This window comes from Salmo salar, chromosome 09, assembly GCF_965601325.2.
Source record: "Salmo salar chromosome 09, fSalSal1, whole genome shotgun sequence".
Lineage (NCBI taxonomy): Eukaryota > Metazoa > Chordata > Actinopteri > Salmoniformes > Salmonidae > Salmo > Salmo salar.
Window position 1 is genome coordinate 20,139,379 of NC_138299.1, and position 22,319 is coordinate 20,161,697.

The window sequence follows — 22,319 nt, forward strand, 5'->3', positions numbered from 1 at the left end:
ATTTTTACATTTTACATTTTAGTCATTTAGCAGACGCTCTTATCCAGAGCGACTTACAAATTGGTGCATTCACCTATAATATCCAGTGGAACAACCACTTTACAATAGTGCATCTAAATCTTTTAAGGGGGGGGGGTTAGAAGGATTACCTTATCCTATCCTATCCATAAATGTTCTGTAACGATCAACAAAAAAAGACAAGTTGGCACAAATTTAGTTAAGATATTTTATATAAATTTGAAAGAAACAAAACAGTAAAAAGTGTACAAAGGTTATATTATTTGTTTACTAAAGCTGGTGCCCTCCGTTTCAGGAATGGGAAAGGGCAGGTACAAAAACAATGTAAAAACATAAATGTATAAAAGGCATTTCCCCATTTTCAGAGGGTGACAGCACAGGAATAAGTAACAATCCAATCTAACAATTGTTTGGGAAAAAAGGAATTGAGGTGAAAATATAAATGCCTTTACATTCAATAACATTAACTTTATAGTTATCAGTCCCCTGGAAACACTGTGCAGTTTCCCCAAAAAGCATTTCCAAGATTCTCAGTTTATCTACAGCAATCTGTATAGGGGGGGTTAATTACGCAAACAAGCCTTTAATAGTTCACACCTTTCAGAATTGACATTAATTCAGTCATTTCCAACTATAAAGTGTAACAAGTACAAATACATGTTTTGGGGCAGGAAATTGCATATCATTGGCACAGTCAAACTCGTTTTCTATAAATAACTCAGAACCATGTACCCTGATCCCTACCTATAGAGATCAAAGCGGACTCAACTTGTTTTCCCCTGAACCACAGCCCAGCTTGTTTATGGAGTAAGTCCTAAAGGACTGTGTTACAGTGACCTCATTGAGGCGGTAGTGAATACACTGGGAGGAAAAAACCCAGAGGAGACAGAAGATTCCCTGATTGGGCAGAAAGGATCAGTACCTGACTGGCCAGTTCAGAAAGAAACAGCCCAGAGTGTTTGAAACACAGTATTCAGACAGGAAGGCATCATGATCCAAGCACATAGTCCAGAGAGATTAGAGTAACTGTCTTTTCAATGGGACAACAGCAAATGGATATCCAATTGACCGTGTAGACACGGTTCTGAGATTCAGTGCCGGCAAGCTTTAACACATTTACATTGTATGCCTGCTCCCAGAATCAGTTCTCTAAGTGTCTGCCATTGTATTGCACAATTTGTCATTAGACTGATAATGGAGCAGAGCGCTCTGACAGAGGTCCATAGACCATGTTCTCACTTTGTTCTAGAATGTTTTGGGGCTCTAACATACAGATAAGAATGTTCTTTTGAGGGATGGAAGTCCTATGAGAATCAACCATGTTCTACAACAGTTAGGTATGCAGAATTATACATTTTATTGATTAGGTACATTCAATGGCAGAACAACAGGTTTCAAAGTGTTGGTCAAATAGTGATTAGTATAATGTGAAAGTCCTGATAACAATATCTAAATATGATTAAACCTCCCACTACATGGAACATTAAGTCATTGGTCATATTTTGTTGTTGCTGTTGGTCCACAATATATCTTTGCCTTAAACAAAGAACATCAAAAAGACAATTTTCATTTTACATGGCTAATTCCGATACAATCCTTATGGTCCCGTAAAATGTTCACTTTGTGAATAATGTGTGACAAATAACAGGTTCTGATAGAAGTTTAGGAAAGTGTAGCCTGACCATTCTAAAATGATATACCACATTGCCACCCTTTTCCTATAAAGTGTGGTTTTATGAACATCAAGCTTGTCTGACTCTACTCATCAAGACAAGCAACACTGTAGTGTTCTCTCTCACCATTAGAAAAGTCTTAAGAAGCCACAGAAACAACCAGTTTTTCATTTGTGTACTATGAAGTATTTTCCCCTATAATTACCGAACTTGCAGATAGCAAATGTCTGTTCAACAATACTATATGCGACACTGGAAGTAAAAAAAGGATGGGGTGAATGTAGTTGGATGTGCAGTCTGGTAAGGTGAGGGGAAATGTTGGAACCAGAGGAATGAGAGGGGGAGTTTAGGCTGTCCCACTCGCAGAGTAGGAGAACTGTGGGAAGTGGGGCCTCCGTTCGCTGTCAAACAACTCCATGCTGTCTTCTGGAATAGATAATAAGTGGGGAGGAAAGAGTGGGACGGCACAGAGAGAACTCAATTAGTGTATAACATTAATCTGATCATCACATTTGTTGAATTCAATGTGTTCTTTTTCCATCTCAGTGACTACGAAAAGCATTATGATTTAGTCCTAATAGATAGTGTACCTCGAACTAGCCCAGGGTGCAGTTTGGCACACATTGCTAGTGCTCTAGCACCACCATTTTGAGGGACACAGTGAACTATGGAATAACAGATGTTACACATGCGTTCCAGAAGAGGGCACAAATCCCCCAGAGGAATTGAATAAGCTCTGTGTAATTTGACCTCGCATTAATTGCACTGGGATAGGGAACATGAACCTTCCCCATTCTCATTTCAATACTCGCCTTTGAGAGTGCAATCTATACCTCTAAATGATGTTGTGGGATTTAATTCCTTGGCTACTACAGTATCATAAACATCAAGGGTATTTACACGTGGAACTCATATGGAGTGCACCTTCAAAAATGGTTGTTCAATTAATAGGTTGTAAAAGTACTGGGAGTACTCAAAACGTACATGTCCTAGGCAGTCTGATAGTAAGCAAAGATCGGACTGCATTTAAAGTAGAAACTAGGGGCATTCTCTCATAAGCCTGACAACAAGAGGAAGAATATTACAGTCCATCTAAAAGTAAACCATGTAGATCAGCTTGGGGTTTTCGTTTGGGACACAAATTCTGTAAACCCCCCTCAAAAATAAACAATTACCTTTGGAGCCATGATAATAACAATTTAAAGTTCAGTTTAAAATCAACATTTTCAGAAAATCTCTGAAGAGGGGGATAGAAATGTCTGAGATTCTGAAACTCAGTAAGTGGTTCTCTCAACAGTAATGACGTTCAGAACCACCTGTGGGTCCAGTTCATTCTTACTGAGTCGGACTATGATCATCACAATTAAACAAAAGCATTCCGGTCCAGTGAAAAACATTAGAATGATGATTGTCTATTTGGGCTCGTAATACTGTTCTCTGTGACGCGAGTGTGGTGTGTGTATCCTGTAACGATACAGTGGGTGAGGTAGTACCTTGTCCGGGCGGTGTAATAGTGATGGTCTGTGCTGTGAACTCCTCGTCAAAATACCGCGTGTCTGTTTCTGAGGTAACCTGCGGCTTAAAGGGCGGGACCAGCTGTGAGAGAAGAGAGGACATCATGGAGCACATTGGCACATCTGTCCTGTCAATCAGAGTGTAGACATTTGCGGGCCTGGTCAAATCTATTGGTTGTTCTCTGAAGTAATGGAACGTGTTACACCGATTTACCTTCTTCTCATAAACATCTTGCCATTCAATCCCAGCAAAGAATTTGTGCTGCATGATCTCTTTAGCATCATTCTGTCCACCACCTAACCTGGAAGACACAGGGACCAATGGACAAGAGTAAGTACAGAGGGCTTTTTGGTTGGAATGAGAAGGGAGGAGAGGCCTACTTACCGCTGCTTGGGGTCCTTCTTGAGCAGGCCTGAGAGCAGGGACCTGCCCTCGGGGCCCAGGGTGCGTGGGAAACGGATGTCCTCCATGAGGATGAGCTCAAACAGCTTCTCGTGGTCCTGGTTGTAGAAGGGCAGCCGACCACACATCATCTCGTACATGACCACGCCCAGACCCCACCAGTCCACCGCCCGGCCGTAGTCATTGTCCTCCAGAACCTAGACAACACAGGACAACCACAACTCAATAGAATACAACTTCACTAATACCACCATGGACAACTGCACAATCATACCTGGAAGCATACAGGACAGTACAAGGACAATACTAGGGCTAGCAGGAGTTCAAATGTACGGTCAGCCCTATGACGGCATCAGAAGAGACACACATACTATACATTCTTGGTTTAGATCTCTGAAACCTATCTATTAGCTAAGTGGTTGGACATTAGGTGAGTAGTGAGGTCAGCAGCTCTCCAGGCTGTATAAAGAACCCCGAGGCCAGTGTCCCCTTCTCCTGGTCTGGGCTTTCTGACCAGCCACAGCAAGCACTGACTCACATCTCACAATAGGAGCAGGGATAGAATTTCCCCAGGAGCCCTGCATATTTAATCACCAGAGGTCTGCAGTACACACCAACATCTCGACTGCACTGTATATCCAACCACACCACAGCCCTCCCTCTCGACTGCACTGTATATCCAACCACACCACAGCCCTTAGTGATGGAGGTGGAGGTTCGCACACCATGGAAGATGACATGTTCACACGTTCTAATCAATTGGCTTGCTTCAGCTCTGTGCTGACCAACTGGGGCAACCTGTTGAACGCCAGTACACTCTTCCATTTGTTACTATACAAGGCCTTCTGGGATGTGCAGTTGGGTCAACACTACCGGAAGGATGTTGTAAGTGAAATCAAGTCACTGAGAACAGGTTGTTCTTTAAAACATCAAAAGGTTATGAGTTGAGATTGACTCTATTCCTGGACCGGTCTTAGGTAAGGGGGCAGCCTAATATAATTAAATATGGACATAAAGGTACACAGACCCAGAAAGAGGCGGGCAGAACAGATGGACGGACGTGGCCGTAAATAGAACAAAACCAGAGTGTGTTTGTGCGCGTGGGTGGGCGGCGTGTGTGTGTCTGAGGGGCACGCTGCTTGGCGCTGCGGTTAGGGGCGAGGAGGCCTCGGAGGGCAGGGGTAACCTGAAGCCGGCACGGTGCTAGGATTACTGGACCGTCTCTATTTCCAGTGCTGCTGTCGTGCGATTCACACCGTGAGACAGCTGGGTCTGCAGCTGCCCCATATACAGTATGTAGAAGAGCGCCACAGCTGTGGAGCTGCCAGGACCACAGGAGCCAAGCTCATCCCTCACACGTAACCAGGGCTGCCTGGACCGACTCTGTTACACTGGCCCCAAGGACAGCACAGTGCAGAGTGGAGGGGAAGAGAAATATCCTCCATTTGATAGAGAGTACTATCTTACTCTGGCCCCTTTTTTTTCTCCCTCTAACACAAACACAGCTACCGTCCCTCTCCCAAACACATCACTGGCTCACATTATATGTGATTCCCTTCACTCTCCTTAACTTCCTTGTTCATAACTTCCCCAATTCAACTTCAGGCATTACTGTTCCAATGTTTCTATAAAACGACCCTATTTCACAGTGGGTTAAGTGAAACTGGTTCCATGGGTGTTCTCTAGAGGAAGGTTTACAGTGCTGGGCTCCTGGCCTGTGGAATATTCCCAGATGTTACAGGATTCCTGTGCAGCACACACACAACAAGGTCATTGTTTACTGCAGAACAACCTGTAACACTGCCTGGCCCTGGCTCCATAGAGACGCTCTGCGGCGACCCTGTCTCCACGGAAACGCCCCCTGATGTCTCCGCTGCTCGAGTCTAGCAGAGCTGGGGCTGTTATAGGGTAGAATGTTACTGTGTACAGAATGGCAGAGGAAGAGCTGGGGGTGAATGGGGGGCAAGTTAATGGAGGTTGCCTTTCATTTCTAACAAACCCCACATAAAACATGAAATTATATAAACAGATTATTTTCTTTCCTTTTACTTATCATTTGCCTTTTGCTGGCCCTATTGTGAGTGGGGGACGTTATGATGAAATAGTAATTCATGCGCTGGTTGGCTTAAGTGATGATAGCTACTGTAGACTATGCCCTAGATCAGGATGGTCCTCTAAGAGAGATGAATATGTCAGATGAAAGCGCCATGGGAGAATGTTACTGGGGAGAAGTGAAGTAAGGACAACGTGCATGGCCCTGGCTTTGCCCAGGTCAGGATAGTCATCCTGAACAGAGGTGTTCAGACTGTTGGGGCTTTTAAAGCAGGCCTTAAGTTCTTATCTTTATTGGCTGGCCTACCCTTCATCCTAGACTTTGTTGCTTTTATGATATGGTTCTAGATATTTTCTTTGTTTAAAAAAAAATAATCTATTTTAACTTTTATTTTATGCACTTTGAGATGAATCTTGTTTAATGAAAAGCGCTTTACAAATGTAATCAATTATTATTATTATCATCTCGGGCAGCAGTGGGCTAGAAGCAGCTGCAGCCAATGTGGACTTTTCTCCAGGGGCAGAAGCTCACGTTTCCTGAGGCACTGCCAACCCCCGGCCCCCCCCCAGCAAATTCCAAATGGTGGCTAAAAACAACGAGCCGGCAACTGTGTCAACATGGGCACCCTTCTCCCGGAAAAATATTCCTACGGCAAGAGGGCTATCACACACACACAATGCCCTATCGCGTCACACCTGCACGCAATGGGGAGCAGCCACACCCCTGTACACATGTCCTCTCACCCAATAAATACGGGCACACCTTGCCCTGCCCTAGTCACACTGCAGAGTCATTAGCTCCATGTCTTCTACTGGAGATTAGACAGGCATTTAGGAACAGCTGCCCCAAAGCCACTCTTCCACATAGCTTGTATGCCTTAACAATATGCCCGACAACATACATTCACGATATGTTTAGTGGGATATATTCTCTGCACCACAGTTCCTCTCTTCAAAACAGTATTTAGTCTTAATTCTTTCAGGTACTTACCAACTATGTGACTTTATTCTGTTCAGTTGATTTAAACTCAAACTTGATACAGTGTACTAACAAGAACATGTCAAAAGTGGGTAAACTAGCAGGTCTTTTCACAACATCAAATTCTAAAAACATCTGAAGAGGAAGAACCCACATGGGTTGGGCTCCAAAGGCTACATCTTTACTGACTCAAAATGCTAAGATTTAATGACCCCCATATTGGTGATTGGACAGTGAGAATACACTACCTCTGGGGCCAGGTACTCTGGCGTCCCACAGAAGGTCTTCATGGTGGCCCCGTCTGTGATCCCCTCCTTGCACAGTCCAAAGTCAGTGATTTGTATGTGTCCGTCTTTGTCCAGCATGAGATTTTCCAGCTGAGGGGAGGAGACAGAATGAGACAGGAAGCATCCGCATCAGGAGGAGGGCGAGAGCCTGTGTGAGGTGTGTGATTGAGGCCCAGCTGTTTTGACTTCAGCTCAGAGGAATGAGTTAGCGATGCATTGCCTTTTAATATCAGTGTCCTCTCAGTAAACGTCACCTGGCAGCTGTAGCTCACACGTGACCAGTAGCACCAGGCAGGCCAGAGTCAGCACTTCCTCCAATACTGCTACCCTGGCATTTTCAGGAGAACCTTAGCAGGTTGGAAGCCTGCCTCATAAACCCATGGGAAGATCACAGGGAGGGGGGAACGAGGAGGGAGGGGGGCTATGCTGACCTGGCTGGTATAGTTTCATCAGCTGGAAGAAACAGGGCTACAGATGCCTCCCTCCCCTCCCTCCTAAAAAACAGTCATATAATAACTCTGCTCTTATGCTATGAATACAGTTCACTGAGTTTTTGTACCGGCCTCTTGCTTCTGGTAGGAACAAATTGCAGCTCTACGGAATAAGTTTGACGCTGGGGGTAAAAGATGACTCAATACTCTTACACACTTTCTAAAATACAAAATGTTTAATTGTTGCCTATTTACATTAATGGTGAAATCAAAGAAAAATAAACGAGTCGAACAGCTGTCCAGAAGGACATGTTGGTTATTCTACTCCTCCTGCCATAAGAGGCGGTCTAGGCCTAAGTTTCCAGCTGCAGTGAGGCCTGAATCAGGGGGAGGGAGATCGATGCGCCCCTGGCTGCAGCATGCTGCTGTGGACACTATTTATATCCCGGTCGGAGACTGACTGTGTTCCACCACCGTACCTTCAGATCTCTGTAGACCACGTTCCTCTCAGCATGCAGGTAGTCCAGTGCTGACACTATCTCCGCCCCGTAGAACCGAGCCCGCTCCTCCGAGAACACCCGGTCCCGGGACAGGTGGAAGAACAGCTAGAGGAAGCGAGGAAAGGAGGGAGAGGAGACAGAGGGAACAGGGTGAGCGTACAGAGGAGGGGTGGGAGGCATTATTGGCTACTACTAGCTAAATTGGATCTAGCTACGGTGTTATTGACAGTTTAAAAAGCTCACCTCTCCGCCGTTCGCATACTCCATGACGAAACACAACCGGTCATGAGTCTGGAAGGAGTATTTCAGGCCCTGGAGATATACACTAACAACTTTAACAACTGCAATCAATGAAGAAAAAATAAGCTTGCAAGTTCTCCAAAAGAAACCTAAGTCTTTGTTGATGTGATATCTGCCTTTGGGGTATTACTGTCGTGTGCCAACTGCCCATTCACCACAGTGGGATGAACACAAGCTGCATGTGTTACCACTTAACGTGGAAGAGTTTGGCATTGTGAGCTGTCACAGACTTTGAGAAAGGTGGTTAACTGACAATGAAAGGTCTAGTGTCCTCAATAGAGGCCAAGTCTATTGCTGTGTTTGTAAACATTGCTCAAACTCTCCCAGCACAGATTCAGCATCTCCCCCTGCATGGAAGCTCCCAGGCTGAAGTGGAGTGGCTTGTCAGAGTCTTTGTGGCCAGGGGAGAGTTTGGGTTAGGTAGATGGAGAGGATGGAGGGGTCTCTCACCGTCAAGAACGGATGCTTGGAATTCTGTAGCACTCGGTTTTCTGTGAGTGTGTGTGCCACTTCATCCTGAAAGAGATCACAGAGTGTTTGTGCAACTCCCACAACGGCTGCCGTTTAGGTATCCATGATCTCTCTCATGCTTCCTGTAACGGTCAGTGGCCTGTACTCACTTTCGCTACGATTACTTCCTTCTTCAGGATTTTCATGGCATAGTAGCGTCCTGTGGCCTTCTCCTTCACCAGGATCACTTTGCCAAAAGTGCCTTTTCCTAGGAGTTTGAGGTATTCAAAGTCGTGCATAGTCTATGAGCGAGGGGAGAAAAAGAGCCACCGGGTTACAAAACAGTAGCTATAACAAATTCATGCTCTAACTACTCAAAACATACAATCCCACTGACAACACGGAAGCATTACAGGTGCTAGTTCATCCACTCTTCTAAAGGTGGGACTAAATGCTGCAGTGGCTAAATTAACCTCTGACCCTCAGGGCTGGTGAGAATGTTGAAAACGGTTGCGTGGGGGACATCCAATCCGGTGCCCTTAGACCTTTGTTTCATGAGTTAACAGCACACGTGTGGTGATGAAACAGAGTGGACATGCTATGTGGTGCTAAGCCTCCCAGGGCTGATGTCGGGAATGTCAGGGCGCCGGGTGAGCTGGGGTGAGGCAGGAAAGGCCGTGAGGAGCGGGCTGAGGCAGGAAGGGCCGTGAGGACAGGGACGCACCACTTTGAGTCTGGGTTTGGTCAGGTACATCTCCATGTCCATTGGGTCTGGGGAGGAGTCCATCATCTCCTCCTCCTCTTTCTGTAGACCGTCTGCTACGGCCTCAATGGCCTTCGTCCATTCTTCCCTGAGAGAATGAGAACGGAGACGAGTTAGAGAGGAACAGAGGGAGAGAGAGTGGAAGGGAAATTACAACACCTCATTTAACATGAGGTAATTCAGCCCAATCATGTAAGCTTGCCTCTCCTCGGGAGTCTCCACGTGGAAGGTGCGCTCGATAACAGTGGTCCACTGCAGGCAGCGGATGATGAATGTGTTGGGCTTGGGCCTCTCTGTCTTCATCAGCTGGCACTCTGGCCACATCCAGGGTGAGACGGCGCAGGAGAGGAGAGAGAGACCCGCAGTTACAGCCATTTATCTTTATCGCCACCCTAACAGACACTGCAGGGACTGCCACCATACACAGGGAACTGAACAGGTGCACTATGGGTGAAGGGGGAAGCCCTGATCACAGATCTCTTCATACTGAATATTTTAACCTCAAGATTTGGTCATATCATCGGACTGAGACATGGATAATGTGAAATAAGCAGACGTTTCAATCAATTCCAGAAAACGTCAAAGATATAATAATGGGCCACAGACAACATTGACTTCAAAAGAATTTGCTTGAATCAAAAGTTAGAATTCTAAGAGAGCAGCCAGTTTCCCAGTGCAGCTCTTTCACATAGTCAACATACTGTGTGTGCCAAAAGGAGACATGGAGGAGTTTGTCAGGATGTCTGTTAGATGGAGGATATGGGGCTGGGCCACCACTGAGCTCCAGCAGGGCCCTGTCAGTGTGGCCCCACCCACCACCCCCATCAGCAGCACCACACGGCCCCTCTGTGGGTCTGCTGCAGGTCTGCTCACTCCCTCCCCGTACTGCTTATTGAGACAGAGCTACAGAGCAGCGCACAGATAAATAATTGAAATCAGCCAGTTAATAACTACTATAACTCAAGAGTGTCAGGAGGAAACGTTTTGTTTAACAAACAGTATGATGTCTAATTACTCTGTTCAATCATCTGCAGAGGCTGTCCCAGTAACTTCCTGCCATCTAGGGTTGCTCTGCTCTACAGAGTCGCAGCCTCTTCGACAAGACTGGAATTCACACATAGCCAGGGAGAACACACCAGTCTATTCTGCTGTTTGTAGCCACAACATTGTGGCTTTGAACTGTACCAGTTAAGGTAAGACATTGGCATAGGAGCTACTGAACAGAATATTACATTTTTCTATGGGTGATTAGGCAATATACACTGAGTACACCAAACATTAGGAACATATTTTGTCTCGCCCATTCACCCTCTGAATGACACACATACACAATCCATGTCTCAATTGTCTCAAGGCTTAAAAATCCTTCTTTAACCTGCCTCCTCCCCTTCATCTAGACTGATCGAATAGGATTTAATAAGTGACATCAATAAGAGATCACAGCCTTCACCTGGATTCACCTGGTCAGTAGTCTACAGTACGTCATGGAAAGAGCAGGTGTTCTTAATGTTTTGTATACTCAGTGTAAAGCGCTATATGACCTTAAATGGGTGAGGTAATGTAGATAGTAGTCTTGAAAGCGTAGATACTCACGTGCTACTGAGAAGTTATTTAAAGGGGTTTCAAGTGCCTCAACATGTTGTGGCCGTTCCTTGTAGCCAATGAATGTACCATCAGTCTTGAGTAGAAAATACCTAGGCCTCCAGGTCTTAATGTACTCTCCTGCAAAGAGAGATGGAGAAAATGGATGCACATAATTGGTGTCTATAATCCAATGTGCTGGTTTCACAAGATTCCATTTTTTTTAGGATCCCATTAGCCGACGCCATGACGACAGCTATATTCTTCATGTTGATTGGTCTATGACAATTTAGCTGTGCGGTTTGATGATTTATGATACACAATGATATTCTTTTCAAGGCGCCACCCTTATTTCAGTGGTGTGACCCATTTCCTGTGATCTAATTACCATGCTGTTCACTAAAATTACCATCTTTTCACCCACTTTCCGCTATAGTAGAACAAAGCCAGGACAAATGGCTGTTTTAGCCAGAGTCAGGACCCTTGCCTCTGCCTCGTGTCCCATACAGAGCTCCCAAAGGGATCCATGTGGCTCCATCACTACCCCATCCACTTCAATACAACACACCCACAGACTAATCTCTCAAAGGCAACAAAACTCAATTTATTCTGTGGATGGTTCAGGAAACGTTGTGCCAGATGTTCCCGAAATCTGAAGAAGAAAACGCTTACGCACCATAAAAAAGGCAGTGGCTCACATCGGAGAGGGGCTTGAATATTTATATAGGAAAAGTGTAATTTATTTTTAATTATGGGAGCCGGGTATTAACCCCATGCAGTGCCTGAGCAAGCTGTCCTTAATTGCCCCATTTCCTCGGATACAGAAGTCTGGGGGAAGTGGAGATCAGTCAATGCCGGCGTCATGCTCCTCTTCTCCCCCGAGCCTCGCCTGGCACAGATAGGCTCCAGTCTGAGGAAACTGATCCCAGACCAGTCTGTGACCAGTCTGAGGAAACTGATCCCAGACCAGTCTGTGAGCAGTCTGAGGAAACTGATCCCAGACCAGTCTGTGACGAAGCAGACAGACCGGAATCCCTCTATAACAGTACCTAACTGACCTCTAGTCCACTCAACACAACTCATATAAACTCCTCTTAGTGAGAAGAGGCAATGTAGACCATCACTAAGTGGACAGTACGCCATATTCTAAAAGTCTCACCTCAAAGTGATGGTTAAACTGTCCGACTAGCAGAGAGCCACCTGAGGGCCTAGACGGCTCTGATTCACTCAAACACCAACCGTTACAGCAGTAACACACACAGTGTAAAACACACACAGTGTAAAACACACACAGTGTAACACACACAGTGTAAACACCTGCTTTACTGCAACCTGCGAGGAGGCAGCACAAATCACAGCACTAGAGAAAACATCTGCCTCAGAGCACTGTATACTTTAAATTTCAAATCTGCAGCAGATGTCCAATATGTTATTACGGCTGCTGCCATTTTTCATCATGGCACGGGGAGGAGATTCTTCCATCTCCAACCTGCTGGCTAAGTGTTTTTACACCAAACGCAGCTCATTTAGAAATTAGTTAGACTTTGTTTGCCTTCAGATTGCAATGCTTACTGCTTGCATACAGAGCGGAGCTCACTACATCCTCGTTGAAAAACACACGGTGTGATATAAAGTAAAAGCTCTGGATTTCCCCATGCCTGTTCAATATGCTGCAATTACAGTGATGAGTCATTTGTCTATTTTACACTACATGGCTCATGAAATCAACATTCACAACACTAATCCACACACACACACACACACACACAGGTCCCCAGAGAATCCACATCGTCAATGTGATTTACAACTATGGGTCAATGGCAGCTTCGCATGACTGACTGAATTCCTCGTTACATCAGCACAGTGGTGGGCATTGGTGAGGAGAAACAGAGATACTGCTATAACGAGCAGGATCACAGGTGAGAAGCCAACAGTTTCCAACACCTGGACCCACAGCCTCCATATCCAAGACCCCTTTCCAGACTCATCTTAAACCTGAGGGACATTGTGTCCAGAAAAACACCCTCTCAGACCTGGTCTCAGCCCCAGCCTTAAACCAAGGCCTCACTACTGCCCCAGCTGGTTTGTCAGTCTGTGGTGAGGTCTTGGCTGACCCATATCCCCACCCCGGGCCAGGCTCAGAGCCCCTGGCAGGGCAGGCTGGGAACAGTATGTGCACAATGCAGAGGCAGCATAATGAGCCCCTACCTCCAAGCCTGCATCACCCCAGCACAGTGACAGACGGAGGGTTGGCCTACACACTGGCAGGGCTCCGCTCAACTCTTTTGGGAAGAATACAGAAAGAGATTCAGGAAGTGGCTAGGTCCATGTTTGGGGTTTTCAACAATGACTAACTGGCTGAGTGATTACGTTAATTGTGTCGAGGCCACAAACTGGCATCTAGACCATGGTCCCAACACAGACACTGACAAGCAGAGACGCATGTTTGTTTATGTGCACGAAAGTACACTCTACAGTGTATATGTTTGTATAGTATATCTGACAACAGCTATTCTTGCCCTCCCCAAGCACAGAGGGCCTGAATGGGGCCTGGATTTGGCCTGCCAGCCCCTCTGACGCACGATGCCCACCCAGGCTGGCACGAGTTGGTGTCCACCATGCCTTGTGTCTGGAACGCGCCGCAGAGACATTCCTCCACGCAAAGCTTGGCTCTGTCACATGGCTCTTAACGAGGTGACGATGAATACACACTGTACCCTGTCACAGTGTCACTACAGAACAACAAAGCCAAGGTGACGATGAACACACTGTACCCGGTCACTACATAAACAACAAAGCCAAGGTGACGATGAACACACTGTACCCGGTCACTACATAAACAACAAAGCCAAGGTGACGATGAACACACTGTACCCGGTCACTACATAAACAACAAAGCCAAGGTGACGATGAACACACTGTACCCGGTCACTACATAAACAACAAAGCCAAGGTGACGATGAACACACTGTACCCGGTCACTACATAAACAACAAAGCCAAGGTGACGATGAACACACTGTACCCGGTCACTACATAAACAACAAAGCCAAGGTGACGATGAACACACTGTACCCGGTCACTACATAAACAACAAAGCCAAGGTGACGATGAACACACTGTACCCGGTCACTACATAAACAACAAAGCCAAGGTGACGATGAACACACTGTACCCGGTCACTACATAAACAACAAAGCCAAGGTGACAGGCACTTAATGGTCATCCTTCACTGTAATACAAACGGCATCTCAGGAGACGCCAGCTTGTAAAGACCAGAGAGTAGGGAGTTCAGTGAACTGAATGAGGTCATCATGGTGGAATGTGACACCTCTCCACCTAACCCCACCCTGAGACACCACAGCAGGCTCGGACCACAGCAGGCTCGAACCACAGCAGGCTCGAACCACAGCAGGCTCGAACCACAGCAGGCTCGGACCACAGCAGGACTGACATTGGTACAATTGGCAGAACAGAAAAATTGTTTGTGTGCTTCTTTTGCTCTTCCAAATAAAACAGTGGTGAAAACAATGGCTGTGAATGCTTAAAAGCCCTTCGATAACATGCCAATGTCTCCTATGAGACAAGTTATAAAATGAGAAGACGGTCTTTGGTCTAGCTGGAGCGAGGACATCCTGACCAGCCATACGTGTCCTCATCCTGACTGGGGCCTGTGGAGTCATGTGACGGTAGAAATGCCCACATCCGTCTGTCTGCCTGCCCATTTCTGTTACCTGCAGTCTGTTTTTTCCCCCCTGTAGAAAACACAGCCATGACCCTGATGTGTTTCCTATTTACATGCACTTCCCCTTTCCATTATCACTTCCACTTTTTACAATGACCTTTTTCTAAGACTAAAAACCCAGCCCACTACTGTACTAATGTTATGTTGATGACACCCTACCATGCCATCCCCACAACTAGGAACTGCGGGGTTATGGGATGAGGCTATGGCTGTGCAGACAACAGCAGCAGCCCACTGGTTGGCAGTGAAATTACGTTGAACCAATGTGGACTAGATGTTGATGTCTGTGCACAGTGAGAGGGGATGCCAAGACTCCTTCATAGACAAATGAAATGATTCACTAAGTATTTGTGTGCTTTTTTTGACACACTATATTTTGACAGATTGGACATGTTGCAGGATAGAGAGTAAGAGAGGAGACATGCTGACTAAAAAGAAGGGACTCTGGGATAAAAGCCCTGCTATCAACTATCTTCAAAGTCTTTCAGCTGCAGTAAACTGGCCTATTTCATCTCACTAGAACGTTCTGATTGTAGAAAACAGGAAACAACTGGACAGACAGCCTGTCAACATAGCAGATAAGATCGAGAAGTGAACAATCTTTGAGATGGGTAACTTTGACTACAGACTCATGCCTGAAACATACGCACAACAACAACCACAAACAGGCTCCATTTCCACTGTTGGAACCTGCTCTACATTTGTCCCAGAGACGTCAGATAAAGTTCTAGGGGCAAAGGACGTAGCTGAGAGTACAAACTGTAAATGAATGAGACGAGGGAGGAGAGAACCAGAAGGTAGCGAGAGAGAGATTACTACATACGTGTCTGAGAGCGTGAGTGAAGTCTATACGCGCATTTTCATGTGTGTGTGTGTGTGTGTGGGGGGGCATGCGAGGAGCTGTCGGGGGCTGATAGAGTGTCTTTACATGACAAACAGCTGCTGAGGTCTGGGATGCACGCTTGGCAAAGTGGAAAATAATGAACAGTGAGAATCTGCCAAACACAAGAGAATTCATCTTTATTTGCCAACTGCTACATGGCTTGTGTGTGGACAGCCACAATGTTCCAGTGCCACGCCCTCCACACACACTCAATGACTTACAGCTGCATAGACGGCCAATTGTCCAAATACTGTATATGGGCAGTTCCATGTAAAGCCCCATGAGCACCAACATGTGAAGTGCATAGGAGCACATCACATTTGGTGTCAAATGAAAAAGCTAAGAGTCTATGAGAAATGAAGGTATTTATACATTTTTCCACCACCAAAAATTGTAATAAGCAAAAGCTTTGATTTCTGGTTAAAACAGACGGAAAAAGGGGTCTTAGAAAACATCTAGCAGAAAAAGTCTGAATAAGGTATTAGATATACAATAACGTTGAGGTGAAGACCCCTGCCAACTAATATCAACATTTAACTTGCAGAATTTTTTTGCCTTCTGTAAGTTAAAATAAATATTGCCTAGTGTTGTCATTCTGTTACAAAAAAAAGAAGCATATTTTTAAAGCCCCCCGTGCAGTCTTTGCAAATCATCACTGTACGTGTAATAAATAACTGTGTGTGTGTGTGTTCATTTAATGAACATAAACGCTAAATATACTTGGGAGTTATTTCCCTGAGTCTCCTTTGGCCCTTTAAATGCTCAGTCTAATCGTTTGGGCATTAGGAAACAAATTTGAAGATATTTACATACACAGCCCTGATGCTCTCTGGAGCCCACTCAATTATCCAGATGAACATTCATTGGTCTATTATAAATCAGATCATTGTGAGGTCATGATGTGGGCCAAAAGTTCCATCCCACCTGAACACGAAAAGGGCAATATCATCATTTTCAAAATGTCAGTCCTATTTCAACCACATCGCATGGAAATATCATTCAATGTTTTTTATTTTATAAATTTTTAACTGCACTTTTGGTATTTTATTAGGATCCCCATTAGCTGTTGCGAAAGCAGCAGCTACTCTTCCTGGGGTCCACACAAAACATGATATAATACAGAACATTAATAAACAAGAACAGCTCAAGGACAGAACTACATCAACATATCAATACATACACATAAAATATCTAGTTCAAATAGGGGAGAGGCGTTGTGCCGTGAGGTGTTGCACTGCCTCTAAAGATATTTTCCTCATTTCTTCCCTCATGAGGGAGGATAATCAAAGAAGAAACAAGGTAGACCTACCAATTAGTATTTTTTTTTTTTACTGATAACAATTTGGTTCATGATTTATTACGTGATTAAAATCAGTAACAGAATGACCAAAGAATCAGTAACAGAATGACTGCAACAGAATTGGCTACAATGAGAAATAGTAGTCAGTCACAAACCAAAGTTGGGTCACCTGCTACTGTCCTCCCTTCCAATGGCATACTGTTATGTTCAGCCTATACCGGTTCTCTTTCGGTCGTGTGGTGGTCAAAGCAAGAGCGTGAAAACAGTCTGGACAACTCCTCTCTCTCTCTCTCTCGTCAATGCCACATCTCCCAACTCTTACTGAAACCTACCCATGAGCCCCCTCTTTCCATTTACTGTATGGTAAATGGAGGTAAATTATATCAAATAAATAAATAAATAAATATATATATATATCATGCTTGAGATGCATCTACAGCTTGGAGTCCACCTGTAGTAATTTCAATTGATTGGACATGATTTGGAAAGGCACACACCTGTCTATATAAGGTCCTACAGATGGCAGTGCATTTCTGAGAAGAAAAAAAAACAAGCCATGAGGTCGAAGGAATTATCCATAGAGCTCCGAGACAGGATTGTTGAGGCACAGATCTGGAAAGGGTACAAAGAATGTCTGCAGCATTGAAGGTCCCCAAGAACACAGTGGCCTCCGTCATTCTTAAATGGAAGAAGTTTGGAACCACCAAGTCTCTTCCTAGAGCTGGCCGCCCGGCCAAACTGAGCAATCGAAGGAGAAGGGCCTTGGTCAGGGAGGTGACCAAAAACCCAATGGTCACTGACAGAGCTCCTCTGTGGAGACGGGAGAACCTTCCAGCAGGACAACCATCTCTGCAGCACTCCACTAAATCAGGCCTTTATGGTAGAGTGGCCAGACAGAAGCCACCCCTTAGTAAATGGCACATGATAGCCCGCTTGGAGTTTCCCAAAAGGCACCTAAAGTTCTCTCAGACCATGAGAAACAAGATTCTCTGGTCTGATGAAACCAAGATTGAACTCTTTGGCCTGAATGCCAAACGTCACGTCTGGAGGAAACCTGGCACCATCGCTACGGTGAAGCATGGTGATGGCAGCATCATGCTGTGGGGATGTTTTTCAACATTAGGGATTAGGAGACTAGTCAGGATTGAGGGAAAGATGAACGGAGCAAAGTACAGAGAGATCCTTGATGAAAACCTGCTCCAGAGCACTCAGGACCTCAGACTGGGGCAAAGGTTCACCTTCCAATAGGACACCAACCCTAAGCACACAGCCAAGACAACGCAGGACTGGCTTTGGGACAAGTCTCAATGTACTTGAGTGGCCCAGCCAGAGCCCGGACTTGAACCCGACCGAACATCTCTGGAGAGACCTGAAAATAGCTGTGCAGCGATGCTCCCCATCCAACCTGACAGCACTTGCGAGGAACTGTAGAGAAGAATTGGAGAGGTGTGCCAAACTTGTAGCATCATACCCAAGAAGACTCAAGGCTGTAATCGCTAACCAAAGGTGCTTTAACAAAGTACTGATTTAAAGGGTCTGAATACTTATGTAAATGTGAAATTTCCAGGGGTTTTTGTTGCTTTGGTCGTTATATGGTATCGTGTGTAGATTGATGATATTTTTTTAAAGTATGTAATCAATTTTAGAATAAGGCAGTAACGTGACAAAATGTGTAAGTCAGGAGGTCTGAATACGTTCCGAATGCACCGTGCAGTACTTTACTGTACTGAATTATACTCTGCTGAATTGTACTGTACTGTGATGCCCAAACCTGTGAAACATAGACATCTATGATTGGTACAGATGTGGTCTGGTCCAGACCAACCAAATTTGGTCTTGTTTGTAGATGGAGCTCATTAAAATGCAAAGGAGGATATTACAATGTTCTACCTTTGTGTACCTATTCAGGATACATCACCATGAAGAGAATGACATTCATAATTATGCATTTCTCTATAGTACAGATCAGAGGCCAAAGACGTCATTCTGTTACCATCATTCTGTTACTGGGTGTAAATACACTTTACTCATTGTAGTTCAATAACCAAAATATATTGTTCAAAGTCAAGGTGTCATAGCGCCATTCTTTCTGCAGACATCTTTGAATCTTAATTCGGTTGCATAACAAACAAAAAAAAAGGAGATTTTACCATCATTCTGTTACCAAACTTTATATCTGAACTGAGTAAATGTGTTTATGCAATTTTTTCTGTGGAAATTGTTAAAACGTAGTCCTAGTTGTATGGTTTGTTTAACTTTGCAAGGATCTGTACACAATTCCTGGAAGCTGAAAATGTCACAGTTCTTACATGGCCTACCAAATGAACCAGACATGTCACCCATTGAGCATGTTTGGGATGCTCTGGATCGACGTATACGACAACCTGTTCCAGTTCCCACCAATATCCAGCAACTTTGCACAGGAGTGGGACAACATTCAACAGCCTGATGAACTCTATGCGAAGAGGATGTGTCACGCTGCATGAGGCAAATGGTGGCCACACCAGATACTAACTGGTTTTCTGATCCACGCCACTACCTTTTTTTCCAAGGCATCTGTGACCAACGGATGCATATCTGTATTCCCAGTCATGTGAAATGCATAGAACAGGGTCTAATGATTATTTCAATTAACTGATTTCTTTATATGAACTGTAACTCAGTCAAATCTTTGAACTTGTTGCATATTGCGTTTATATTTTTGCTCAGTGTACATTAATACTACCATTTGACACAAAGGACATTTGCAAGTCAGCTTAGCTTAAGAGGCCCAGGCAGTCAGTGTGTCATTGAAAAGAAGATTAAGGGAAAAATGTAAAAGGGAGAGCATGCTGTAGAGTGTCAGAGGTTAGCCTGCGAGTCTGAGAAGCGTCATGTTCGCTCTGTCTCTACGTGACAACGGCAGGAATGTGAGGTCCCAGCTGCCACAGCTAGCTCTTTAATAAACACATCATGCAACATTCATCACACTGCAAAGGAGAGGCCAACCCCTGTGATCTGTCTGGCATCACAGGCCCATAGAGTACAGACACAGACAGAGACACAGACACATAGAGAGAGAAAGAGGGAGGAATGAGAGCGGAAAATAAATGTTAAGAAAGGGGAGAAGAAGAGGTCAGACAAAACAAGCCCCTCTCAGCACAGTGCCCACACCCAGTGGGAGCTGCTGTGGTGGTTTTGTCCCTGCCTGGCCGTCCATTCATAGTTTAAGGATGAGAGAGAGGAAGGGGGCCAGTGGTAACTGTGTGTGAGTGTATGTGCAGAGCTGTGGTTTTCAACCTGTGGTCTGCAGGTGGTCCACACACTATCTATATTGAATTTATAAAAAAAGATATATATATATATATATATAAAAATCTTCCAAAATTAGTAACAGTTGGGAGTATTAATGGTATTTAATACATTTTACATTACTTTCCACAATGCTAATTGTTAATAATCATAATAAACCTTTCATTTGTTACATTCACTGCTAAAATGGACAATTTGACAGCCAAGATAAAGGTTAAAAACAAAAATCTGCATCTCCCCGAATGGTGGTCCTGAAAAGCTTTTGACAGTGATTTGGTTGTCCCCGGAACGGAAAAGGTTGGGAACCGCAGTTGTAAAGCACATCGGGAGAAGAAGGGTTGCAGATTAAGGAATTCAAACTCCAAAGCGGGGGGGGGGCTTTTGTTGGTTATTCCTCAGTCACCCCCTCCATCCCTTCAGCCCTTTTCTGCTGGGCCCTGCCTGTAGACTGCAGCTGCAGCCTACAGCCCTGCGCCCTGCATCTCAATGAGCCTCTGTGCCGCTCCAGAGGAGAGGGGGCTCCCTGATGGAAGGGTCACCACTCTGTACCACCACCCCAATACTGCTCCCATCCTCATCCCAGCCACCCCCGGGACTCAGGGCAGACTGGGCCTCTGGGCAGCCCCTCTCCCCATGACCATATAAGGCAGACAAGGCTCACAACAGGCCCGCTCACATGCCAGGCTAAACCGCCCAGGAGTTTGGGCTCCTTCATTCTTTCTTTTCTTCCCCCTCTTTTTTTCTTCCTGCTGTCCCTCTTCTTTTGTTGGCCCATCTCTTTCTCCCATGCAGCTGGATGGGACTGCACTGCCGGGGCTTTGGCAGCAGCCTCAACAGGTCGCAGGGAAGGGCCACCTCAGCCTCCACTGCAGCCCTCGCTTCTCTCTCCATCTCCCCCTCTGCTGCTGCGGCTGCTGCTGCTACAACAGGAAAAAAGGGGGGACACGGGGAGGGGGTGCGGGGTCTGCCCCTCTTTCTCACGCTCGTAAGAAAGCCCTCACTTCTTCTCCACAGCAAATGACACCTGCTTATTACCATAGGAGACACTGTGGGAAGTTCACCCTGCTTTTCTGTGTGTGAAATTTGGCCAACTCCTTTTGGTAAACAAGCCAACCATGGATTAGTTAACTGGGTTACTGCATGACAAACAAATAAACACACATTATTTAGTTCAAATGAGTGCCAATTAAACTTGAAATGACCAGGGAACAGTCCATCACTCTTAAATGATACAATCATGTATAATAAAAGGCGGACATTACATTTCTACCTTTAGGAGAGGTAAGGCCAATTCAAATACATTTGTTAGGGTATATCTGTCTGTGATCCATAATGACAAATTGTCCCTGAGCCGGATGAGAGGCTAAGTGTAATCTGGGTGCGTATCATGATGATGGTCTGATGTGAACGTGACAGCAGCCTGAACATACAGTCACAGTCAGACTCTATGGACAGCTGAGCAGCCCTGCCTGTCCACACTCCACCTCTCTCTCTCCCAGTTGCCGGGGAGAGCCAGTGATGTGATTGATGTCAGGTTGGGAGCGCCACACCAGTCAGAAGCAGCTTCCGCCTCGGCTCTGTGTTGTCAGCAGGGTCATTATCCTGGCAAAAGGGGAGGGAGGAGCTGGAGAAGGGAGAGAGGGCGAGGTGGTGGTGGGTGGGGGGGCGACTGGCAGAGGCAGAGAAGAAATGAGAGGATTAAGAAAGAGTGGGAGTAGGAAGCAGGATATGGGGTAGAGAGAGAAAAAGGGGACAGAGAATTGAAGAAAGAGAGTAAGTGACAAATACAGAGAGAGAGAGAGAGAGAGAGAGAGAGAGAGAGAGAGAGAGAGAGAGTGAGAGAGAGAGAGAGGGGTAGGGGGAGCACAGCCAGGCGCCACAGTTGTGGAGCAGGAGGATGTTGCACAGAAAAGTAAGCACACAGCGGGCTCACTGCGAGCGGAGACAAGTGACGGAGGTGGCTCTCCCTGGCCTCCTGTTCCCTTACCATCCAGCCTGCCTGTCGACAGCTGTACCCAGACAATGTACTTATCTCCACCACATTTAGCAGGAGGCTGCTTCCCATTACCCAGAGCAGGGGGCCCTGCTGACGCCCAGACACCAGGCAGAGCACTCCCCTCCTGGGCAGCGACCCTCTGCTGCTGCCCCTG

General features: G+C 45.6%; 1 protein-coding gene across 3 annotated transcripts in view; it reads right to left on the reverse strand.

The window, feature by feature from the left end:
- Positions 1-212: 212 nt before the first annotated feature.
- The window catches only part of LOC106610858 (RAC-alpha serine/threonine-protein kinase), a 41,892-nt gene continuing 19,785 nt past the window's right edge, over positions 213-22,319 (reverse strand). The window contains exons 3-14 of one of the 3 annotated variants that reach the window (XM_014210494.3): positions 10,964-11,092; positions 9,573-9,684; positions 9,332-9,458; positions 8,778-8,909; positions 8,608-8,673; positions 8,101-8,169; positions 7,837-7,962; positions 6,888-7,016; positions 3,591-3,805; positions 3,420-3,507; positions 3,185-3,287; positions 213-2,117 (exon numbers count right to left, since the gene is read on the reverse strand). In XM_014210494.3, the coding sequence (XP_014065969.1) occupies positions 2,038-2,117; positions 3,185-3,287; positions 3,420-3,507; positions 3,591-3,805; positions 6,888-7,016; positions 7,837-7,962; positions 8,101-8,169; positions 8,608-8,673; positions 8,778-8,909; positions 9,332-9,458; positions 9,573-9,684; positions 10,964-11,092 (1,376 nt within the window). In that variant the 3' untranslated portion in view covers positions 213-2,037. The remainder of the gene's footprint in view (positions 2,118-3,184; positions 3,288-3,419; positions 3,508-3,590; positions 3,806-6,887; positions 7,017-7,836; positions 7,963-8,100; positions 8,170-8,607; positions 8,674-8,777; positions 8,910-9,331; positions 9,459-9,572; positions 9,685-10,963; positions 11,093-22,319) is intronic. The other 2 variants (XM_014210496.3, XM_014210495.3) reach the window with 2 other exon arrangements.